Consider the following 26554-nt stretch of genomic DNA (forward strand, 5'->3'; position numbering starts at 1 on the left):
AACTATTCTGAAATTGCAGAATGTAATATTGTTCAAGAAATAACATGATCATTTTGTAAAGGGTTATGATTCTATTCCACGTGAAATTCCGGACCCAAATGAAAAACAGTTAACTTTTGCTCTCCAACTTTCTGTCATCTGATCAAATGTTATGCTTAATATATAGAAGAAAGAACTAAAAAGTTGCATTGGATTTGAACTCTGAACAGCCTGAAAATTGGGACGAGGAAGAGGACGGCTTGTGGAAACCACGAAAGGTACCAAATCCAGCATACAAAGGACCTTGGAGGAGAAAGGTGTGTAGCTTATCACTTTTTAGAATTAACATTACTGTCATCTCTTTCGCTCAAAGTGCCTCAAACTCACTTTTTTTTTTCTTTGTACGCTAGAAAGTTAAGAACCCGAACTACAAGGGAAAGTGGAAGACTTCATGGATTGACAATCCAGGTATAACTTCACAATGTCTCGTAAATTCTCATCTCTTTGTAATGCAAAAATGAAGGAAATCTAATGAGGTATTATGGATTTACGGTTTCTCCTGTAGAGTTTGAAGATGATCCCGATCTCTATGTTCTAAAGCCTATCGAATATGTGGGTATAGAAGTCTTACAGGTATGAAACATGATTATTCTTTAACCTTCTCTTTTGCACATTTTAAGCAACTTTCCGATGTCCATGAGCAACATGTAAGAATTTACTCTCATTTTAGGTGAAGGCAGGATCCGTCTTTGATAACATTCTAATATGTGATGACCCAAACTTATCCGCCCATCTTCCCTATTCCCAAACTTATTACTACTCCATCATTATGCAGATAAGACACTCCATCTTTCATTCAAATTTAGTTTAATTCAATGATTCATCTTTATTGATTTTCCGTTTCTCCGGCCATTGATCTGCCATTAATTCAATGCATAATAAAATCTGAATGGGTCGATGTTGAAAATTTCTTTATATATACAGGAAGTACAACCATTGATTTCTCCCATATTAAACCCGAGGTGGAATTCAAGTATTTGAAGGTATGAATGTCTCCCTCTAATTCACACTAGATTGTGCGGGTTAACAATTTTTCATAAAATAACAAGCGTATTTATTTCTGATTAATCGAATTGATTGCATTTCATTATAAAATGTTATTTACATGTCAACATTCGTTGTGTAATTCGGTCTCATCCTGTGTTTGTAGGCAACCCTCAACTTGCAGGTGGCGAGTACTTCCACATAACTAGGTTTCCTTTATTTGTTCATGTAATGTAATGCAGAGTAAATAAACATTTAACGGACTCTATTGTTTATCTACCTCATCAGGCCGGTATTTAGCACTTGTAAGAGTTGTAACTCACAAACTGTGTATCACGAAGGTGCACTTGGAGTACACATGATCAATTCCAGCATGTATCATTTAATCGTATTGATAAAAGCAAATTGATTTTGATGTTATCTAGCGACAAATGTGATTCGCCTCTTTGAGCATTAACGAGTGAGGATCCAAATAAAGGAATTTACTGAGAAACTACTCTTATTTAGGGTTTGCTTGAAATGAGAGTAATTATTAAGCGAGTAATGTGAGCTAAAATAAGAAGAAATAGGAGGAGATTGGTGGTTAGTAGTGGATATAGAGGGTGAAAAGATAAGATGAGGGAGGAATTATTACCTTCATATGGAGGTAATGCATTACTTGGGGGAAGAGATAGGGAATAATTACTCCCTTAACGGAGGAGTGACTATTACGCTATTTTTTCATTTCTATCTCCAACCCCCTATCTCTTCCCTCCATTTTTAGTTCATTTTAGCTTTATTACTCACTTAATAATTACTCTCATTACAAGCAAACCCTTAATATAATCATTTTCTCTAGGTTTCACTTAAAAGAGACAAAGGAATGCAAGCATGCAACAATTGTAATTGGAGATGCCGATAAGCTATAACATTATGTTGGAATGTTTAAAGGGTTCTAAATTCAGCACAAATGAAAACTTTTCAACTACTATCAATGTACATGTTACTTTATAATTATGTAAAGAGACATTGGATGCATGGTTTTATTATGTACTTAACTACTGGGGGTTATCTTACACACATCCAAGACAAATCCCCATTTTGCCCATTATTATCTACTCCTTTTGCCTCAGTTATTTATTTACATATTTCATTTTAAGGTCTCTTATAACATTTGCTTACTTGTGGTCTTATCATCTTTTTACTTTCGAACAGTGCTAGCTAGACACTTACCATGTTTCCAAGTTCCAATTTAGTTTGTAGGAAAAAAAAAACTAACAAGCTCTAAATTAATACTTTCTCTTACTTAATAATAATCTAATATTGTTTTGCACAAACTTCAAGGAGATGAGAAATAATGTAAAATAAATCAATTATTTCTATTATTTTACCAATAACACGTCATTTTTTTAAATCGAAAACTATCAAAATTGTAAACGCATAATTATTGATTAACACACTTCAGAATGGAAAATGTAACCATTATTACTTGTGACTTGTGAGATATAGGGAGTACAATCCTCGGTCTCCACCAATTACACACTTACATATGTTAATATCCGTTTTATCAAAAGAACAATAATAGGAGATATCATGAACGATCCCGTGAATTTTCACGGGAGGTTGTTGATGAAATATTTACCAACAGAGAGGCAATTTCCTTGAGATGTAGTGATTTACTTCCAATGAGCGAACTTTTTACGATTACTTGGGCCTGAATAACTGCAGTTTTAATTTTCATTACGAGTCATCCAAACAACCTCTTTGTGTTGAAACAACACAAAGGTCAAGGCTTATTACAATCCGACTCCTTTTTATCTTACCAGAGGAATAATGTTGCTGTCGTTTGTGCACTAGGCTGAAAAGGAGGCCTTTGAAGAAGCGGAGAAAGTGAGGAAAGTACGAGAAGACGAGGTGGGAGATCTAAAATGTTAGGTGGTTGTGTGTCTGTGTGCTCACCGTCTAACAATAATAAATTGATTTATTTAAATTTTTTTCGATTATTTCTCATTTCTCAAAATTAAGAGACAAAAACCGTCATGAAACGTATACACCGTACCAGTATTACCTCACCAATACAACTACTTAAAAACCGTATCATATTCATATATACATTAAACCATTTCCAATAAACGAAAAATAATAGAGAGAACCGTGTCTCCTATCGTACCCATATAAAAACACAGTATCAAAGTTATTTGCTAAACCATAGCAAAAACAAAATAAAGTTAACCGTCGAAAATAGACAAACAACATTACGATTAAAAAACGAATTATAAAAAATAAACAAACGCCGAAGACTAAAAAAATAAACCCGTGATTCCCACGGACCCCAAAACTAGTTATAAATTATAATCCAAGCTTCGAATTATAAATAAGCAGATGTAGAATTTAGAGGCCCGTTAACAGTGTCCTTGGTTCGCTAAATGGGCCAGGAAAGACGGATTCAGACATGTCGATTACTCTTAAGATCATCCCAGTGGATTATGCTACGGTTTCCTGTTGTTGCAATACCAATTTTATTATCGACCTAAAACTACACAGCTACCTCGTTGAGGTAAAAAAAAATTAAATCAGGTAAAAACTTAGAAACCTATTATAAAACTGCCTCATATAACAATTAGTGATTGGGTTAAACTCAATAGGTTCAATCATCAATATTAGCCGATTAAACCTACTCAATTATTTAAGAAAACTTTGAAATCAGGTGCCCATTATCATCCACCCTTTAATAAAAATCGTCTTCCTTTTTCTATTACATCTACTTATGATTTTAACACAGTTAGTTGGATAAGTAAATAGTTTAGGGTTCTAGCTCTCCATGTTATTGGTAAACATATTTACATTGCTAAAGAAACATCAAGAATATAATAATCTCTTAATAAGAACTGATTAATAAATAATAACCAAGCTCTTGTTCATACAATAATTATTTACAAAATAAAATAATTCGTAATTAATCATCACTTAGGCAACTCAAAACGACATAGAGGACAAAAATAACTACCAGAAAGCCACTTAAAAATACATCCTTCATGAAACACATGCTGACATGGCATCCTCCTTAATCCTCCTCCATCACCCTTCAACTCATCCAAACACACACCACAATTCTCACAATCACCACCCACCTCCGCCGCATCCACAACATCCAACTTCGCAACCGCCTCCACATCCGCTACTACGGAACCCGCCTCCTCAGCCGCTGTCTCAAAAGAAACTCGCTGCACCCACGACACGTACTCCTCTTCATCCATGCAAGGTCTATCAATCAACTTCACCAAACTCAATACCAACGTCACTTCCTTTCTTTCTTCGTTACTATACCCTTCGTACTTCTCTATTAACCCGGAAACACACTCTCGGAGCTTCGATAGTGTTTCTTTCGCGAACCTCTGCCCGACTCCAAGCGATATCAAGTATCGCATCTTTCGAGAGTAGCATTCTTCGCATAGTGGATTAAATGGTTGTGATTCAGTAACGGGTTCAACTTCTCGGTATGGCGTTGTAGATGTTTGGTAGACTAACCGCTCGAATTCTTGGTATTCCGTTGTCACTCGGATTTCAATTCGAGTCGATTGTGAGTCGGATTGTGGAATTATATGAGGACATGGAGTTATAACTTTGGAAGTTATAACAGGTAGTTGATCAGGTGGTGCAATTATTTTTAGAGGTGGGAGACTAATTGTTAAAGCATCCATGAGTAATATGATTATTATAATAATGTTTTTGTGTATGAAGATTAATAATATTAGTAAATTAGGGTTTTGTTTTAGATAGATTTTTTAGAGAGATGATTAGAGTAAAGAATTGTGAAATTAAACTAGGTTTATACATTATGTTAGTATTTATAATGGGATTTAGTGCGATGAATGTATTAGAGTAGGAAAAGGAGTTAGCAAAAAATCCTTGTGCCCTAAGTTGGTAATTTCTAGATACATTCTAGAAATATTAGTTGCGTTTAGTTATTTCAGGTGAAAACTTGATGCCAAAGTTACTAGCAATCCTATTAGTGTCATGATTGTTGAATTGTAATAGACTAATAGGGTGAAAAACGAAATTGGATAACATGATACTAGGCTGTTACGTGATACAATGGGCCGAATTGATGGAGTAAATCAAAGGTGAATATAGAGGCCACGTATTGGGTCGAGCTAATCCAGCCCATGATTGAGCAATTAAGGCAATAACTTTACTAAACCCTATCCCCCCACTTTCAACCTCCCTACCTTCCCCCACCAGGCCACCACCATCTCCGCCCTCCCACGGCCATCCACCCGCAGCGTGACCTAGAGGTGGAAAATGGGTTAATCGGGTAGGGTATGGGTCGGGTCATTTCGGGTCTGTCATGCATTTCGGGTCGGTTCGGGTCATTTCGGGTGACCTGTTGTTGGGTGACTTTCGGGTATGGGTCATTTTGAGTCGGGCCGTTTTCAGGTTAATGGCTAAAACACTTTAGTTAGTACTATTTTGATTAAGAAATACTATTTTACAAATTTAACTATTTTATTAAAAATGGTTGTAACCAATGAAACTCTATTTTGATGCATATAACATTACTATGACTTAGTACTTACTTGTCATTTCCTGTCATTTTGGTTTACTTTAAGTCATTTTGAATCGGGTCTTTTCGATTCGGGTCAACATAAGGTCAATCAAGGTTCGGGTCGGGTCCGGGTCGGGTCGCATCAATTCGGATTTCAGGTCATATTCGGGTCACTTTCGCGCCTTGGGTCAGCCTTTTCGGATCAAGTCAACTTTGTCAGGTCTAGGCCGTGACTCAAACACCTCCTTATCACCATGAACAACTCTACTCTCTCCCAAGCAGGGAATTGCCTCATCCCCTCTACCACGTTCAAATCCCTACTCCTAGTGTTGGCAACCTCAACGGTCTTAAACCACACGTCACTCAGGCTCTCACGACCCACGCCTCATGTCGTTCATCACCGATAACGACGACCACTAATGTGTCAATATTATCCCGCCACTCTCCACCGCTGATTTATAAGCTTAAAATAACCAAAAATTATACATAAAACAAAACAGAATCTAATAAAAGCACAAAAGAAAACATTAATTAATATTAAGTAATTAATAATTTGCAAATAATAAGTCGAATACTTGTTTTACATTCAAACTGTTATTCATAATTGAAAAAATTTGATTATTTATAGGGCTCGTTGGATAAACAGCATATTATGATATTTTCATTAGCATCGTTGACTGACCTAATTACTACTCCAATTTAAGTGTTTGGTAATGACGTATTGTAACAGTGGCAAACATATCTACTCTTTTACAATATGCTGCTCCACCTAATATATTAGTAGATGGTAAAAACAAATGAATATGTCAACCATTTAGACGAGCAAAGATCCTCTCCATTTCCTTCTCTCCATTTCTTGTCCATTTCCTCTCACAATCCCATATTATATTAGTATTCCACATTTATCTCATCTATCACTTGCACCATTAGATCGTAGTAAAGTATAATCCGGACCGTTAAAAGGAAATGGAAGGAAATGGAGAGGAGAAGAAATGGAGAGAATCTAAATTGCATTTAGACATACATACAACAATCTATTAACATAAACCCGCTAATTAACAAACACTTATATTAAGGGGGTGTTTGGTAAACGGCGGATTGGAAAATTTTCAGCATATTCAAGGCTTTTAGCATGTTTGACTTACCAATCTACTATTTTGAGTGTTTGGTAAATGGCATATTGACAGAGTAGATTGGAGCTCAATCTACTGTTTTCCAATATGCTGCTCTACCTAGCATATTCACATTAGTAGATTGTGAAATATGAATCCGTCAACAATTTACACATAAATACAACAATCTGTTAACCAAAATCTGCTAATTACCAAACACTTCTACTAAATATGCTAATTGAAATATACTAGTCAAACCTGTTAATCTAATTTGTCATTTATAATCTGCTTGACCAACCTGCTTCTACTAATATCAATCTGCTGATTACCAAACAGGGCCTAAATCAACTAATTGAAATATATTTTATCTCATTATTCTCATCCAATCCAAAAGTAACATGGACCCACTCTTTGTGAGGGGAAAAGTGGATTCATGTTAACTTTGGAATTGATGGAGGGAGTACTAGTCAAATCTGTCAATCAAATCTATCATTTATAACTTATTTGACCAATTAATTCTGCTAATAATAATCGGTTGAGTACCAAATGTTGGGAGTAATGCAAAGGCTAGTAATGTTGTATAAATACATTACATTATAGATAAGCCTTTCATTTTCCTCGTAAGAGATTCTCTACACTTTCTCCACTACTTGTATGATTATAGCCACTAACTCCATGTTTTTGGCCCATGTTCATGGTGGTGGTTAGGCCACTAACTTAGTGGTTATGGTACTAATTAACCACTATAAATAGAGAAGTCTAGTCGTTTGAGAAATACACATCTCCATATATCTTTACTACCTTCTCTATGATAATTTTGAGCATACCATATGAGTTTCAACTCCTAATAGTTGAGTACACAACTTTTAGGAGTGTTGTGTGCCCTAGGGAGACGACACCTATATCGATTTGTACCGTAGTCGGGGCGATTTCGTTTCTCATTCAGTGGCCTTCATACCACGACACAACAACATATATTCTCTCAATATATCTTCGCCCCTATAATGACCTATATATCCAACACCAAACACTGACATAGTTAATTTGTTCGATTAGGAATACGAGGATTTAGATGTAGAGTATTCTTTTGTTAGCGTGTTTGGTAAACAGCGAACTGATGAATATTTAGCAAATTTGACGGCATTTAGCATGTTTGACTTTGAGTATATTGTTTGGAGTGTTTGGTGAATAGTAGATTGAGATACAATCTACTCCCTCCGCCCCCGTCAATAGTAGATTGAGATCTCGGCGCCACCCTCTAAGATGCAATAAGTAGGGACCCCTTCTATAAAGGATGTATGTAAGAGGGTGACACTCAATCTCGGCGTCATCCAATAACGCTCTATCATTATCCATACAGACAAATATTTCAATATTCAATATTCTACGAGTATAATTGGTTGACAAATTATAGGATAATAAAACACAAGTGAGTGAGTACTAAACAGTTGATTTTTCTCAAGCTGTCTTGGTACGTAGGAGTATTTCATTATTGGAGTGCAATAAGTTATGCACACTTCCTGGGTTGAAGCTAGAGGTGGCAAACGGGTCAATCGGATCTGTTTCGGTTCGAGTTCTTTCGGATCGAGTTATTTCGGGTTTTTTTTTTCGATTTCAGTTCGGTTCAACTCAGGTTGGATTCAGTTTTCAGTTTTAATCGGTTTTAGATATTTCGGGTCGGTTCAGGTTCGAATTGGGTCAATATCGGTGCAAATAAGATTCGAGTCGGGTCAATATCAAAGCAGATGAGATTCGAGTAAGGTCATAATCGGATCGGATGTCAAGGGATTAGGTCTTCATTCAAAACATTGGATATAATACGAATAATTTTTTAAAAAAAGTAATAAATAATGTTTTTTTGTATAATTACGATATAATATTAATTCATTGATGTCAAAGGGGTGACTATGATGTACAAAAAGTCTCCCTAAATGTGACACTTAGGTACATTCGGGTCATTTCGGGTTTCAATGTTGGGTTTCTGTCATCAATGTACGGGTTGAAATCGGTTCAGGTATATATCGATTCGGATTAAAACAATTCAGGTTGAAACAGTTCGGGTTCATTCGATCTTGGGTCTATTTCGGATATTACAAATTCGGTTTGATTTCGAATCAATTCAGATCAATTCAGGTTTCGGGGTGAAGTTTAGTTATACCTTTCGGGTATACGGTCAGGTGTCGATTCGGATATTTTCGATCGATTTTCGGGTTCGGTATACTTTTGCCATGTCTAGTTGAAGCCATAGGGGACGCACTCATTGCTTTCGATTTGCCTTTCTTTTATCCAGATACTTAACCATCACTTGTCTAATTACTACTCCTTGTAATCCTTATATTTTTATACCGTGAAAAAATCTAAATGATCTTTGGTTTTTCGAACCCTTCGGGCTTCGGCCTTCAAGTTTGAAGATTAAAATAATAACATCATGGAATAAGAAATATAAATAAGCCTTGGATTAATACGAGTAAATCGCTTTTATTTTATGATATCATACAACATTAGCTTATACTAGTTGAGATCCCGTGCTAAAACACGACATTTGAGAGCTAAAGCGCGACATTTGTGAGCTTGGCTTATATAGTAAGAATTTAAGATATTTATATAAATGAGTTGTACTTATAATAAGTTGTAATGTACTGATTATAATGTTAGTGATATTTTCAAGTGATGGGGCATATTCTGCACCCGCTGACCGAGTCAACATATTGAGCAAGGTCAAAGATATCAACAGCAAGTCAACGACTTAGACAAATTTAACCGACGCCCGTCGGCTTTGTCTCTTGGGTCTCGGCTGGGACAACTAGCCAGTCGGGGCACACATCCGCGTACTCATATCCAAGACCCCTCGGCGGCGAGTCAACAGGGCCCGCCGGCCTGTCATGTGTCCCTCGGCCGAGGGTAGATCGGTCTTTCCACCTGCTAGCCACTTGGCCACTACGTGACAAAAGGTGAAAGTCTATAAATACTCCTCAACCCTCATTGAGGAAAGGATCCATAATTTATCCGAAAAATAACCTAAACACCTCATAATCTGATAATATCTTCCTTATCTCTCTTTAATATATACTTCGCCAAGTAACACACAACTTAATCCCTTTAAGTTTACTGACTTGAGCGTCGGAGTGAGTTCGCTCGGTGCAAAGCCGAGCCCTCAGTTTGTTCATTGTTTCAGGAGACCGAAAGGAGGATTCAATCAAAGACGTCATTCTACAAGCGCGGGTGGTACCAAATAACTGCTCTGGAATTACACCCGGAACATCAAGAAAAAGTGTATTATTTAAAGGACTTTTAGATTAAATTATTTTTTGTGCGAACTTTTTTTATTATTAAAAATAATGAAAGCCGACTATTATGGAAAAACATGATCTAATATAGGGTCACTACTTATAGGAGATATGAGCATTGAGTTAAAAACGAAATGTTAGTAAATCGCATATTAACTTTATAACGGAAACATATATAAAAATAATGCGACACATCTAAACGGACGAAATGTAAGTAAATCGCATATATTAACTTTATAACGGTAACATATACAAAAATAATACGACACATCTAAACGGAAACATATATTAACTTCCTTTTACGTATTTGCTAAATCCCGCACAAGACTTTACTCAATCCCGCACATTTTGCCTCTAACATTCCAACTTTACCCTCCCTCTTAGAAACAATTAAAAAAAAAGTTTTCTCTCTTCTCTCCCTCTAAAAACTAATCGAATTCAATAATAGTTTGTCAATCATGCATCTTAATTCGACATATTAGAAGTAATTTTGCCGTTTTACCAACAACTTCAATAATACAAGTTTTTTCTTTGATTGGACGAATGTTTATTTAAAGAAAAATGAAATTTACAATTAGGGTTTGATTTTTTGTTGTTGTTGAACAGTGAGGATCATCTGTCCCACTTTTGTGTCTCATTGTGTGTGCCACACCACTTGCATTTTGACACATCACTTGTGACAAAATAAAATATTACAATATATATATATATTAATTTGTTGATGTGTTAGAAGCTAAGTGGTGTGGCACATACAATGAGACATCAAATGAGACAGAGGATCCTCACTGGTTGTTAAAGGGGTTTGATGTGAATTGGCGGTCGAAGGGTTGGCTGGAGTATGGTTCGACGGTCTTCGGTTTTTGGACGGAGTAGTGGGCGGTTGTTGATGTACGATGGTGGTTGTTGCAACGGTCGTCGGTGTACAATTTAAAGATGCATCTCCACCAATAACAAGAATAAATTAAACATAATTCCGCCTTTTAATTTTTGCAGTTACAAACTAAATGATCCTTGTACACATAATCGTCATCGTCATATTCAGTCAGCCCCAAAAAAATCAGTGTTGTATAACTTCTATTCCAGTTTTCAATCGATAAAATTTGCAATCTGATGTTCCAGTGCTATTGGGGAAATTTGTTATCTTTTGGGATTTTTGATTTGTAATTTGAGGGAAGAAATGAAAGGGGTAAATTTAGGATAAGATGTCAAAATGTGCGGGATTTTGTAAAATAGTGTGCGGGATTTAGCAATTCCCTTCTTTTATTAGTCAATCAATTGGGCCCACTTTATTTTGTACTCAGTTAAGAATGTAGGGTAGAAGATTGTATGAGTTGAATAAACTTGTATAGAATAACATGGGTCCCACTTTCTTTTGTTAGTCAATCAATAGCAATTAGTATAATTTTAGCATGGCGCACCACTATGTCAATCAATTGGGCGGGAAAACACTGAGAATTTCTTATTCTTTTAGTTTAGTGGGGATGCTATGAAATTATTCACAAATCACTTATTTCCTTGACTATCCAATTATGGACAAAAATTTCTTAATCCCATACTCCCATATGTGTTTCCTTGATTACTTTCACACCAACGATTGTTTTCCAAAAATACCACATCCTACGAATTGTGTTCAACAATGACAATAATACTCCGTAAATATTTTGTAAACCATCTTACACAAAAAATCATCTTATGAAAATGTTTCCTAAGAGCATTTATATAAGCAATTTAAGATCCCATATTACCACAAGATCATAGTAAAACAGATTAAATACTATTTTTTTTTTTTTTTTTTTTTTGGTAACGAGGGAACCTGCAGCCGCTACTTTCGGTGCGCACTGGGTAAACCCGCGGGTGTACATGCTATTACATGGTGGATTAGTGGTAATTAAGACAAATTTTTAGGCATTCCTAAAAAAACTTTTCATGTGATTTGACATGTATTTGACCCGTTTTAAACTCTTTTCTCATAAATAAAAACCATAATCTTAACTAAAACTTTTACATATTTATTCCTTCCTCTTATCACCATCCAAAGTATCAACAAAATTTTCCCAATCCCACGAGGCCATGAATATAAAAATATTTCCATAAATATTTCGGAAAATTCACGTGATACCCTCGAACTTTGCCATTTTGCACGTGGTAACCAACTTTTTAAGTTTGTGCACATGATATCCTTGAGATTTGATCTTCAAGCACAACGTGCCGTTTTTATCATTCTTAAAAATTTTAACTGAGCATAAATCATAGACCAGAAATCGAAATTGACTAATTTTTTTCCCAAATCGATTACCTCTTCGGGATCTATAGATTGATAAAACAAAAATGGTCATTCGGAAATTTAAGATCGAAGATATGGTTGATTTGAGATTTTCGTTAAAAAAAACCTTTAAAATGTCAGTCGACAATTTTTTTTCCCTCAAATCGTAGATTATGACGATATAATCATTTTAGGAAAAAAATTGGCTGATTCTGAATTCTGGTCTAGGAGTTATGCGCAATTGAGTTTTTTTATAGCGACAAAAAGGACATGTTGTGCATGAAAATCAAACATGGAGGGCATCATGTACACAAACTTAAAAAGTTGGGTACCACGTGAAAAATGGCAGAGTTCGAGGGCACCACGTGAATTTTCCGAAAATATTTTCACACTCTCAATTCCTTTCCACCCTTCAAATAAAAGCCCACAACAAATCCAATACTTAAATCATATACAATTTCCCAAATCTAAATTAGTATCATAAATAAAAACATTCCAAAAATTAAAAACAAAAAAATAAATATAATAAATAATAAATAATAATAATCATAATAATAATAACCCCCCATCTTCCCTCCTACAATTCAAACTCCCCCACCTTCTCCACCATCACCATAATCACCATTATCATCATAATCATCTTCTTCAATTCTTCATCTTCAAATTAATTTCATCATCATTATTTTAAATTATTCATATATTTTTCATAATACGTCTCGATTTGGTTGGTCAGATAAGTTCATATTTCAAACAATTATGAGTTTCAATAATTTAGAAAAAATAACACCAAAAAAACACAATAAAACAATTATGTATAGAAAATACACATCAATTAGAATATCATTAATCATTTTATTAGCCATTGTTTTATTTGGAACTCTTTCTCATCATTTCCACCGTACGACAATCCAACCCACTCCTCTCTCCACCGCCGTACATTCTCTCTCCACCGCACCGCCGCCACCTTCTCCACCTCCACCATATCCACCGCCGGACATTTCGTCACCTCCGCCGTCATTACCGTCATCGTCATTGGTATCGTTACCGTTATCGACATCGTCGCCGAAAACAATTTCGATATTGATACCGGATTGGGAGGTTTTAGTAATAGCGGTATCGGATAATCCAACCCTAATTATCGGAAACTACACGTGCGTTTTTCCGAATAAAGCCACATCACCGGCGAGACTCGCCGGAGAATTGCCTTTCCGCCGAGAAACGGCGTTCAAGTGTGAGTTTCCGGCGAGAAATCGTCGGAGATTACCGTTTCTACAGCCGCAACTTGTATTAATGGAGGGGAGAGATTTAGGTGAGGTTAATCCGCCATTGATAGAGCTTCTAAGGTGGAATTTTATTGTGTATGATTCTTTTAAGACGGAAGACGACGTCGTTTTGCTTGTTAAAGGAGTTAATAATCGTCAAGGAATTAACCGTCCGCCTTCGGATTTTAACTGCGTGTTTGGGGATGATGTTTTAACCGCGGTTAAAGTTCCGGTTACCTCGTCCGTACAGGAAATTTTTCGGTGTCCGTGCCCGGGGTTAACAAGGGACAGTCCGGTTTCAGCCACATTGGAGATATTGGAGAATAATCGGACGGTCGCGATGATTCCGTCGTTGGTTAAGTATGTACCTGATAGACGACGCACCGTAGAATTTAACGAGAGCAAGTCGTTAATTTGTGCATGTACGATGGTTTATAACGTGGCCAAGTTTTTAAGGGAGTGGGTTATGTACCATAATAATATTGGGTTGGACCGGTTTATATTATACGATAATGATAGTAATGATAATTTACGGTTTGTCGTGGATGAATTGAATCGAGAAGGGTACGATGTGAGGACGGTTTATTGGGCATGGCCGAAGACTCAGGAGGCCGGGTTTTCACATTGTGCTTTGTACTCGAACCAACTTTGTGATTGGGTCGCGTTTTTGGATGTGGACGAGTTTATATTTTCCCCAATGTGGCTTGACTCGCCTCAACCTAAGGGTGACATGTTAAAGTCGATGTTGCCTAAAGACCCTCATAATCCAATTGATCGAGTTGGTCAAGTGACTATTAGGTGTAACGAGTTTGGTCCGTCTAATTTAACGGCTCATCCACTCGATGGAGTAACACAAGGGTACACGTGTAGAAGACGGGTTGATCAAAGACATAAGTCTATCGTATTACTAGATGCGGTAGATCACTCGCTTTTAAATGTCGTCCACCATTTTAAAATTAAGGATGGTTACAGGTCGAGTCAAGTTGACTCGAACCAAGCCATAGTGAATCACTACAAGTATCAAGCTTGGCCCGAGTTTCAAGCCAAGTTTCGTAGAAGGGTGTCTGCGTATGTTATCGATTGGAGGCAAAAACTTAATCTTATGTCAAATGACCGAGCCCCGGGCTTGATGCGAAGCCGTTGAACCTTCGGGTTGGGCTCAACGGTTTTGTGAGGTACATGATGACCGGATGAAAGTCTTGACCCGGACATGGTTCGGTCTTAATGACACCGGTGTCATGGCTTGGCAAAGTGCATGATAATTTTATTTCTCTTTTTTTTTTTTACATTATGTACAGAAAAAACTACGGGGTAGGAAAATAATAGTCTCATAGATAGATTTGTAGGAGAAAAGAAATACATTACATTTTGCACCATTTTGTTTTGAAGTTTTTAGTTTTCTCAACAAGTTCATTAATTAGCATTTTGATTGAAAGTTTTCAGGAAGGATTGATTAGAGCATCTCCAATGGTTACCTAAAAGGACTTGCTTGCAAATAAAAAAGATTTCAAGCTACTTGCTTAACCATTGGAGCACTCCACATCAACTAGCTTAAATTGAGCTAGTAGCTCCATGGAGCTAGTAGCTCAAATGGTCCCACAAGAAAATATAACCAATAGAAAAATAGTTGTCTCATTTATTTTTTATTTAGTAATTAAGAATTAAATAAATTAATAGAAAAGTGTGTTAGTTAGGTCTCATCAAGCTAATACTAAATTGGATTCACCATTGGAGTAACTTGTAGCTTGAAATTGTTGTTGCTCAAAAAAATGATGTGGCAAAGGTAAGCTAGTACCAACTAGCTTACCATTGTGGATGCTCTTAGTATCTACTGTTTATTGTTTTCAGTTTCTCCATCTTAATCGTTAAACTAAGACATCGTCAAATTTTGATAAAAGATGAGCTAGTGTATTCTATTCTTTGCTTGACAATGAAATTCATCTTTCATTTTAATTTGTGCTTAACGTGTTAATTGCAATTTTTCTGTACTGTAAAGGTAAAATTGTAATCGCAAGAAACTTTAGTTGTATAATTATCGTAAGCCAAGACATGTGTGAGGCATATTTTTTAGGAGAAAATGTAGGTGTACAGATTCACCCCACAAATTGCTCTTTATCAAATCCCGAAAGTTTATATGTTCTCTTAATTTGGGTGATGCGTGTGAAATTAAAAGCAACATAAATTAACAAGTTGTATTGTACTATTGTGGTGTTTCCTTATTTTAGTCAAAAGTCAAATTATATTACGTTACATTTGTAAAAGTGAAAACTGTTGAAATTCATATTAATAGTTGTCAAAAATTGTGTATTAAAATAAAGTTTAAAGGTTGTAATTCGATTTTTCTCACATTATCGTCATCTCGTCGATACAAACAAACAAGAATGAAGCTAATTGTTGACTATGGAAATATATCAACCGAAATATTCGAGATATGTGGCAGATTTACTCGGAATATTAGGGAGATATTATTGTTTTCTGTATTGCTAAGTTTTGTATCTTTTATAAGATCTCTTCTAGGGTTAGTGTTGTATTTAAGGTCTTGTACATTCACTGTTTTATGATGCAATTGATTCGGCTATCAAGCCAACCTTTCCACATAACTTGTTTCTTCAGTTTATCATGGTATCATCGGAGCAGGTTTGATCCTTGCATCCGTTTCTTTCAAACAACAAACAAAACAACACAAAAAAAAAAAAAAAAAATCATAACCACTAAAAGTCTATTAATATGACAAAAATTGGAGGAGAAGGAAAAGGCAGTGGTAGTAACGAAGCCATGGTCATACCTCTATCATCCCCTTTATTTTTATATCCTTCCGATAGTCCGAGTCTAAAATTGACTCACATGACTTTTAATGGTGACAATTATGATCTATGGGCTGCTGCGGTAAAGAACGGGCTTGACGCAAAGAACAAGTTAGGTTTTGTTGAAGGAACCGTGGAGAAACCCGAAGGATCAGAACAGAACAATTATGAAATGGTGGCTTGGCGTCAGTGCAACGCCATGATAAAAGCTTGGTTGCGGAATGTGATAGATGAAAAACTGCATCCAAGTATTAATTTTAATGCCACTGTTGTCGAGATATGGAAGGAACTCAAGGAGCGGTATGCCGCAGGCAATGCACCCCGAGTCCATCAACTCAAGAGTGATTTGGCAGAGTGCAGGCAAGGTAATCGTTCCGTAGTTGATTATTACACTCATCTCAAATCAATATGGGATGAATTAGCTACCTATAGCCGCGTCCCTGCGTGTACCTGTGGAGCCGCAGCAGAATTCCTCAAGGAGAAAGAAGAGGAGAAGGTGCATCATTTTATCATGGGGTTAAATACCACTTTGTATGATAACCTCCGTTCCAGTCTATTAATGGATGATGACCTGACTTCTCTCAATAGAGTATATGCTCTTGTTTTGCGAGAGGAACGCCACAAGGCTGTGACCCGTGTCCGAGAAGAACCAGCAAACGAGGTAGCGATGAGCGCTCGTACTGGAGCAGGCCATGGCCGTGGATTTTCTGCCCAGCCAGAACAGCAGGAGTATGAGCCTCCAAAGTGCACGCATTGCGGTAAATGGTACCACACGGAAGAGAATTGTTGGGAGAAGCACAAAATTAATGGTAGAGGACGTGGCAGAGGTAGGCGTGGAGGCCGTGGTGGAGGACGCGGTGGAAGAGGAAATGGAAATACCAACCAGGTTGCTAATGCAACCACCACCACCAGCGAAGGAGAACCATCCAAGAAGGAGTTCACGGCCGAGGAAATGGAACAGTTAAGGACCCTTCTCAATGCTAAAGCCGAAGGTAACGAAAAATTGAAAGGTATGCATTATGTCAATCTAAACGAATGGATGCTAGATAGTGGAGCTTCACATCATATGACAGGTTGTCGGGAAATGCTTATGAGTCCATGGCAAGGAGCACCGTCCACCGTTGGATTGCCGGATGGATCCACTATTATAGCACAGGAACATGGCAAAGTTGTGCTCAATAATTCTTTCGAGCTGAAGGACGTATTATACGTTCCACAATTAACTTGTCATTTAATCTCTATTCCTCAACTCATTAAGGAAAATAATTGCTTCGTGACTTTTAATGATAATTATTGTATAATACAGGACCAATCTACGAAGACGGAGATTGGACGGGGTGAGTTGAGAGACGGAGTTTACTACATGACACGTGTGGGAGAAATGGTTGGGCGTGTTGCTGTTCATGAAGGAAGGACTTGGCATCGGAGATTAGGTCACCCTTCAAGCCATATTTATCCATTATTAAGCAATTTAATTAAAAAACCTTTATCGTTTGATTCGAATTTCGTTTGTGACCCTTGTTGTCGTGCCAAACAAACACGGTCGAGTTTTAAGCTTAATAATAAAAGGCATGCTATTTTATTTCATTTGATTCATTGTGATATATGGGGACCATATCATGCCACTAGTTTATCTGGGGCACACTATTTCTTGACCATTGTTGATGACCATAGTCGAAGTGTTTGGGTTCATTTAATGAAGGATAAGGGGGAAGTTTGTGATTTAATGAAATATTTTTGTAAAATGGTACACACACAATTTGGGAAGCAAGTCAAGGTTGTTCAAAGTGATAATGGCACCGAATTTCTTTCGGGGTCATTGAAACATTTTTACCGAGAAAACGGAATGCTTTTCCAAACTAGCTCTATTGACACCCCACAACAAAATGGACGGGTAGAACGGAAACATAGACACATTTTAGAAAAAGCAAGGGCCCTTCGTTTCCAAGCTAACCTGCCTATCGAGTTCTGGGGGGAATGTGTTTTAACAGCTGCCTATCTCATTAATCGCACCCCTACTAAAATATTGGACGGACGTACGCCATATGAACTGTTACACGGTCAAATTCCTAATCTTGAGAATTTACGGGTCTTGGGTTGTCTTGCTTACGCTCATAATAAGCAACGACCGAAGGATAAATTTAAAGAACGAGGGACTCGGTGTATTTTTATTGGTTATCCTAAGTCTCAAAAAGGATGGTGTATGTATGATTTAAAGACAAAACGTCAGTTTGTTTCAAGGGATGTCCAATTTTATGAGCATATTTATCCTTATGCTATTACAAATAATGAAACGTCTCAAGAAAGTTGGTTATCAAACAGTGATGTGCCCGAACCAGTAGAAAATTTGTTTGTTCAGGAACATGTTGTCGAGTTGACCTCGGATGAAATGGACAAAACAGAGGACAACTCAACAGTGAACGAAACAGAACAGCAGGTCTCTGCCGAGGAGCCTGATAGTGATGAGTTGACCAATGTTGGTGATGAGGGGGAGAATACAGTAGTCAATGAGGAGCCGAGACTTGGACGAGGGGAACGGCAGAAGTTTGAACCAGCTTGGCGAAAGGATTACGTTTGTAAATCCACACGTGTTATGCCTACACAAATTACTCACCCGTCTCAAGCTCCGTCATCTACGAAAGGTACTCGTTATCCGATAATTAATTATGTCACAAGTGGTTGTTTTTCTTTGTGTCACAGAAATTTTCTTGGTGCCATTGATGAAATACGAGAACCGAGAAACTACTTTGAAGCAGTAAAGAAGGTGGAATGGAGACAAGCCATGGCAAGTGAGATTGAGGCCCTCGAAAAAAATGGAACCTGGCAAATTGTTGATCTACCTACTGACAAGAGACCGATTGGGTGCAAGTGGGTTTACAAAATCAAACATAAGGCGGATGGGACCATAGAGCGGTACAAGGCGCGATTGGTAGCCCAAGGCTTCACTCAAGTTGAGGGAGTGGATTACCATGAGACATTTGCACCGGTGGCGAAAATGACTAGCGTTCGACTTCTCTTGGCAGTAGCCGTGGCAAAAAGGTGGAATATTGCTCAACTAGACGTCAACAACGCTTTTCTTCACGGTGATTTGAGTGAAGAGGTCTATATGAGATTGCCACAAGGCTTCGTAGTAACTGGGCAAGGAAAGGTATGTCGTCTTTTGAAGTCTTTATATGGATTAAAACAGGCCTCGAGAAACTGGTTTGCGAAATTAACGGATGCACTAAAGGGATATGAATTCACACAATCTCTAGCTGATTATTCTCTATTTACAATGAACAATGCCGGTGTCTTCCTTGGTGTATTAGTTTACGTGGACGATATGATCATTGTAAGCAGTGATGTCCAAACTAGTGATGATTTAAAACATTTTCTCGACACGAAATTTGGAATCAAGGATCTCGGTCGATTAAAGTATTTTTTGGGCATAGAAGTGGCACATGGAGCAACTGGTTTGTTTCTTTGTCAAAGAAAGTATGCTATGGAAATCATTAAAGAGGCAAAGATGGAGGGAGCAAAGCCCATACGGACACCAATTGCCCAGACCCATGAATTAGCATTATCATCAAGTCCTACATTGAAGGATCCACTAAAGTATAGGAGGTTGATGGGGCGTTTAGTTTATCTTACTATTACTCGGCCCGATTTGCTATATGCTGTTCATACTTTGTCACAGTTTGTTCAAGCACCTCGGAAGGATCATTGGGATGCTGCACTACGTGTCATACGGTATTTGAAAGGCGACCCAGGAAAGGGCATAGTCATGCATAAAGACACGATTTTTAAGCTCAATGGCTACTCGGATTCGGACTATGCTCGTTGTCCATTGACGCGACGATCCTTAACCGGGTATTTTGTCTCCTTGGGCACGACACCCATTTCCTGGAAAGTTAGAAAGCAACCTACTGTTTCTAAGTCCACCGCGGAAGCGGAGTATAGAGCAATGGCGGCAGTCACAAGCGAATTAATTTGGCTGAAATCTTTCCTTCATTCTCTCGGTATTATTCATGACTATCCTATGCGTGTATTATGTGACAATAAATCCGCCTTACACATAGCTAAGAATCCGGTATTTCATGATCGAACGAAACATATAGAAGTCGATTGTCATTTCATTCGACAATATTTGGTAAGCAAGACCATTGAAGCGAGCCATGTTCCAAGTAAAGAGCAAATAGCGGATCTCTTTACTAAAGCGCTTGGTGGAGATGCGTTCGACTACTTGAAGCGTAAGTTGGGCATTCGGGCTCCTAATGCTCCAACTTAAGGGGGAGTATGGAAATATATCAACCGAAATATTCGAGATATGTGGCAGATTTACTCGGAATATTAGGGAGATATTATTGTTTTCTGTATTGCTAAGTTTTGTATCTTTTATAAGATCTCTTCTAGGGTTAGTGTTGTATTTAAGGTCTTGTACATTCACTGTTTTATGATGCAATTGATTCGGCTATCAAGCCAACCTTTCCACATAACTTGTTTCTTCAGTTTATCATTGACAAGATTAATTCGTATGAATTTATCCAAAAAAAAAAAGAGATATTAATTCGTATGGCGTTTTATCTAAAATCAAAGATGGAATACTCAAGTTGCTTCAACTTTTAAGTTAGTGAAAATTGGGGAAGAATTACAAGGACTCAAAAGTCAAGCCTAAAGGTTTATTGATTATGTTGACAAACTCTAAGGGTGTGTTTGGATAGTAAAAGTGGAGGGAAAGAGAGGGAGGAAGAAGGAGGGAAGAGAAAGGGATGGAAGGGAAGGGGAGGGAGAATGGAGGAGGTCATTATTCCTCCAAATCTTGCCTTTGTTGTAGAGGAAATAATTTGGCTTGGAGGGGGGAAGTGGAGGGATTCATTTTCCCTCCCCTCAAAATCCCTCCACCTTCATTTTGCTAACCAAACAAAGGATTTATCATCCCTTCCTTTCCCTCCCCTCTCCTTCCCTCCAAATCCTCCTATCCAAACAGACCCTAACAAAAACTTTGGATACGAACAACAATAGAAAAAGACTAGAGTTTACGGTTCATTGCAGTAGTGAGTAGCCAATCAGGTCTTAAAGGTAGGGGCGTAGGGGTATTCGTAAAGTAGACTGGACCGGAAAATCAGACTGATCCGGACTGACTGGTCCGGTCTGAACCGAATATAATCCGGTCCGATTTCCAGTCCACAAAATAAGGTAACCGATTTCCAATCCGGTGCAAGCTAAAAATACAACCTCAAATTACCTTTAAAAATTGAACGGTGCAAACTCAGGAAAAATCGGACCTAAATGGTTCCGGTCCGGTTCCGATCCCCACCTAACCGGTCAGTCTCCGAATTTCGGGTGGGGGTTGTTCGGTCTGCGGGTCTTCGTGGTCCGTTTCTGTAATACTCAGATATTGTGGGACCCGTAAAAGAAACCTTGTGATGTAAAATAACCAAGAGTTTTACCAAATTGATGTAAAACTACTCAAATTTTTATGTTTAGTTTTAGATTAATGAAAACGCAGTGAAATTAAAGTATTTATTTTTAGTTTTTTTGTATGATATAGAACGAAAACAAAGAAATGAATTAGTTGTGAAAATCTCGCAAAACTTCTCAACTAAAATTAGGATATAACGTGAACAACTATCCTCCCTCGCAAGGAACTCAAAAACTGAACACGAATGGGTTGTATGGCTCTCACCTCGCAAAGATTGAATCACACTCAAATCTCTACTTCGCAAGGAGGAAATAAAGATCTTATAACTCGCAAGCAATAGGCGCACAACAAGAAACTCTTGTATTAATTCTCAAACTCAATTCTTGGACCAACGACCTCCTGGATCAAATACAAATAATGTAGCAAGCGAGTATATAGTTAAATTAGGATAGACATGAGAATATATCTTTAGTTCATCATCTTCAATGTATTCTTTAAATTTATCAACATCGACGCATTCAAACTTGTTACACCAAATCCTTTTATTAAATCTTATCTTCAATTGACACAAATCAATAATACCTTCAAGTTTAATCATTAACACATAATTAGAAATCTTGAGAGTAAATTCCATAACAACATAAAGCTTCTCGTCAATATAAGATTCAAGCGGAGATTTATATGATCTTTTCTCTTCTTTAATGGCAAATACTTCAATAATATTGTCATAAAAAATTGGAGGCAGATGTGGATCGAAAAACGATTTATATATGATCCTCTTCATATATTTCTTCAAAAGGATTTAAATCTTCTTCTTCATGAAAATCGATCGTATAAAAGTTCATAGGACTTGCAGTAGTTAAATATGACAATATCAAATGGCTCCTCATCACCATAATCATCAAATATAGGAGGTAAGCTTGGATCGACAAGAAATTCATCTTCTACGATAGGAAAAAAATCTTTTTTCTTTCATGTTGCTCTGCTTCAACGTGTCCTTTTTTAAAGTCTTCACTTTCTTTCCCAAGATAAATGTGTTAAGAAACAAATTAGAACACAGCTCTTATACCACTTTGATGTAAAATAACCAAGAGTTTTACCAAATTGATGTAAAACTACTCAAATTTTTATGTTTAGGGTTAGAATCCGTTTTAAAAATAATGCTCAAAAATAAAGTATTTTTCGTCTTGGGTCGGTTTTGAAAATAATTGTCAAAATGGTGTCCACGTAGGATCGGGTTTTCAAAACCAAAAAATTGGAACAAACACATCATTGCTAATGGCGTGTTTATAGTGACTAAGAAAGTGTCAAGTTTGAACAGTTATTGTGTAACACCCCCTTCTTACCCGGCCAGGGTAATTGGGAGATGTTACCTTCTCGGTATCCCGAGGTGGTGAATCGGAGTTACAATAAAGAAACATTTATTATAAATGATAAGTTTAGTGATTATAAACCATAAACTAATGAATAACATACAACTCATGGCTACTATACTCATCTAACTAGCTATACTCATCTCGTGACTCGTCAAGCTCGTCCCGTCTCCCGCGTACTATCCAACAATTTGTATCTAACCTCCTCCCCATATGACCAAAGGACATCATATGGATTAACACAGGCAACCCCAAAAGAGAAAGGTGACAATTACACAAAAACACAAATGTCAGTTTCAATAAGCAAATAAAGTACGACACGACTCGAATGTGTGAATACGCAACATGACTATGATATGAATGAACTACCATCAACAACCACCACCACGGTACCGGGACACACTCAGACATACCAACAACCACACTGGTACCGGGACACGCCCAGACATACCGATAACCACAAACAGGTACCGGGACACGCCCAGACATACCGGGTCCGGAAGCCAACCGGATCCCCTGCCAGACATCGTGTCTCAACCACAAGAGTCCCTCCGTAACTCAAGTCATTAATGTGCACATCCCTCTTGGAGTGGGAAGCTCCAAGAGACGACCTAAGCGTAAGATGGTCTCCCAACCGTCTTACGTCTCCAAAACAACAACAACAACAAACAACAACAACAACAACAACAACAACAACAACAACAACAACAACAACAACAACAACAACAACAACAACAACAACAACAACAACAACAACAACAACAACAACAACAACAACAACAACAACAAATCTTCCAACATATGTGATAATGACCAATACATGAACCACAACCAACATATCATAATTAACCTCTTAATGATGCGATTACCACTAACATGTTATAATGCAAATACCCTAATTATGCAAGACTAACTACAACATCAACATAAATAACCTCTCATTATTGAAATCGAGTAGGATTAACCTACCTTTTAGCAATCTCCTCAAGCTACTCGAATCCGGACCGAAACCGTCTCAATGAACCGTCTCATCCTATACAAATCACATGATAACTATCACAATACATCCTTATTAATATATACTACAAAGCCCCTTAATTACCCCAAATACACATACTAATTGCTAATTAATTACCCATGACAAATTCCCCCAAAAGTTAGGGTTTAAAGGACTAGAAAAGGGGGAGATCTTTACTTACTAGGTGAAGGAGATAAAGAGGAAGGTGGTAGATCTTCTAATCCAAGCTTAAATCTCAAGTAGGAGTTGTTTGTGAGGGTTTAGAGAGAGAGGAGAGAGTTTTGAGAGATAAGGAGGAAGGTGAAAATGATTTTAGGGTTAGGGGAGAAAGGGGACTTATCCCGTGTTCTGAAAACCGCGTCACTCGACCAAGTGCCAAGTCCACTCGGTCGAGTGGACTCACTCGGTCGAGTGTATTCTTCACTCGACCGAGTGGACCACTCGATCCGCTGCAACACCACACGTTCTAGTCCAAGTCTAGTGTAAGGCTATCCTTCCCTCCCGAGTGATCTCTTATCGGTCTAAAGGTCCTCTCATGCATCCCAAGGTCTAAGTACGGGTCCCACAAAGATCAAGTATTACAATCTTCCCTCCTTAAAATGAACTTTGTCCTCGAAATTCGCCTCATCCTCACTTTTCCTTAACACTTTCTTTCGTCTCATTCTTGTCATGCCTCACTCCCAATCTCTTCCTCAAGCCTTCACTCGTCTCTTTCGCTAGTGCACATGCATATTTCTTTACCGTGCGTGTTCTTTTATGTTCTCATGCTCTTTCTTATCCTAAATGTTACATTCACTCCCCTTAAAAGAGAATTTCGTCCCGAAGTTCGCCGCTCGATCTCTCGCAAGAAGGATTCTCTTATTCACTCGATCTTGGCTCATGGGTCCGAGTACAAGTCAAGCTCACCTTTCATTCCCACTATCATGGTTAGGGCCTAGTCGAATCGTGCATAGTTTGTGACTCTAGGTATAAGTGTATAACTCATGACTCCGTATATAAGGATCGTAACGCGGTCGAGTACCTCGCCTACTGTGATTCAGTCTCTTCCATATTCCTTGTTCCCGACTAATTCATGTTGTGCATAAGCCACGTGATCACGCGTGTATTCTTATCCATCCTCGTATCATATCATCTCACTCTAGTTGCCACAAGACTCGATCGTGTATAAGACTCATAGAATTCTCAATTATGCTTACCGATTACCGCATCATTATTATCCTTACTAAGCATGTTAGGTCTCATCCATCGACTAAACATGTTTCATGTTACAACATATAAAGCGGCACATAACAATGTAAATAACTCATTTCAATTCATTCGTTACTGATTTCTACGCTTACCCAACTACTAGGGTGTGGTTGGGTTATAAAACGGGAGTACTCAATCCATGTCGGTTCAAAACAATCCAAACAAGGTCAAAATAGTCCGTTCGATTGGGTGGAGACTTACTCGATCAAGTGGGGATGTCACTCGGTCGAGTGAGAATGTCACTCGGTCGAGTGCGGGTTTTTACAGAAGGTTTCCAAGGTCTGTTTTCGTCTCACTCGATCGAGTGATTTGGGGGCACTCGGTCGAGTGGAACGCTACCCAGTCGAGTGAAAACGGCACTCCACCGAGTGTCATCTGGTAGTCCAAAATTCGGTCATTCATGGTCTCTAAACTACCTATGGTCGATCATACTTGCAAAAAGGGTCTTAATGGTGATCATAGCATCATCCCACCACACAACATCTACTAGGTTTTGGCCTTATGGCCGAGTTTATAACGCGTCGCTAGGTTTTGTAAAATAATGATTTAGAACTGATTAGAAACTGCTCAACACGCTATTTATACTTCTCTAATCATTTTAATCAAAACCGCGGAAATAATACCCGTCAGACCTGATATTCGGTCTAGTATTGGGAATACTCGGCCGAGTATCCCATACTTGGTATAATATTGGGAATACTCGGCCAAGTATTCCTGGACAGTAGCCTGACCAGAAACACACGATGCATTACTAGGCCGAGTAAGCCCTATTCGACCGAGTAATAGGACTTAGAAAAACGGGGTATTACACTAGCTTCCCAAATCACTCGGATACATATAAGTATACAAGTAATACAACGGTCCAAGATTGGGACGCCCTCTAACGATAAACAATGTTAATGCCCAAAGACACCATGTCCACTAATTATATCGGTGGCTACGATCCCAATTAACCTCCTTTTTGTGGCGCTGGCGGTTTTCTCGAACAGAAGTATCGGTGTCGAACGACGACGACAGTATTGTTTTTTGAGTTTATGGATTCAAGTACCTAAGAGGGGGAGGGGGTGAATTAGGTACTATTTAAAAATTTATAACTCCAACTTTATTGAATTAAAGTGAGTTACGAGGACAAAAGAGATGAGAAGATACTTTGAATAATATTAAAAGATTGAACAAGTATCCCGATGAATGTTTGCTGAAGTATGAAAGTAACAATCGTTCTGACTGTATCTATTTGT

General features: G+C 37.8%; 1 protein-coding gene, 1 long non-coding RNA gene and 1 pseudogene across 3 annotated transcripts; all 3 read left to right on the top strand.

The window, feature by feature from the left end:
* The first annotated feature begins 205 nt into the window (after positions 1-205).
* LOC141611137 (uncharacterized) lies at positions 206-615 on the top strand. Its single transcript, XR_012528536.1, has 3 exons — positions 206-296; positions 390-447; positions 545-615. It is a non-coding gene; the product is annotated as an uncharacterized LOC141611137 (long non-coding RNA).
* Positions 616-13020: 12405 nt separating this feature from the next.
* On the top strand, positions 13021-14731 carry LOC141587661 (glycosyltransferase family 92 protein RCOM_0530710-like; annotated as a pseudogene).
* A 1485-nt stretch (positions 14732-16216) lies between these two features.
* LOC141611180 (uncharacterized) lies at positions 16217-17841 on the top strand. 2 transcript variants are annotated; one of them, XM_074429690.1, is made up of 2 exons: positions 16217-17286; positions 17583-17841. In XM_074429690.1, exons 1-2 carry the CDS (start codon positions 16248-16250, stop codon positions 17615-17617), a joined length of 1074 nt encoding a protein of 357 aa, XP_074285791.1. In that variant the 5' UTR covers positions 16217-16247; the 3' UTR covers positions 17618-17841. The 2 variants fall into 2 exon arrangements, with proteins under 2 accessions (XP_074285791.1, XP_074285866.1); XM_074429765.1 differs by having other exon boundaries at positions 16217-17268.
* Positions 17842-26554: the final 8713 nt, after the last annotated feature.

This window comes from Silene latifolia, chromosome 1 (genome assembly GCF_048544455.1).
Source record: "Silene latifolia isolate original U9 population chromosome 1, ASM4854445v1, whole genome shotgun sequence".
Taxonomy (NCBI): domain Eukaryota; kingdom Viridiplantae; phylum Streptophyta; class Magnoliopsida; order Caryophyllales; family Caryophyllaceae; genus Silene; species Silene latifolia.

Excerpts from the sequence above, each read along its gene's own strand:
- LOC141611180 (XM_074429690.1), top strand. The coding sequence starts at position 16,248 with ATGGTCATACCTCTATCATCCCCTTTATTTTTATATCCTTCCGATAGT. Across the intron at positions 17,287-17,582 it reads AGGTAACGAAAAATTGAAAG|GACCAATCTACGAAGACGGA; the intron begins GTATGCATTATG and ends TGTATAATACAG.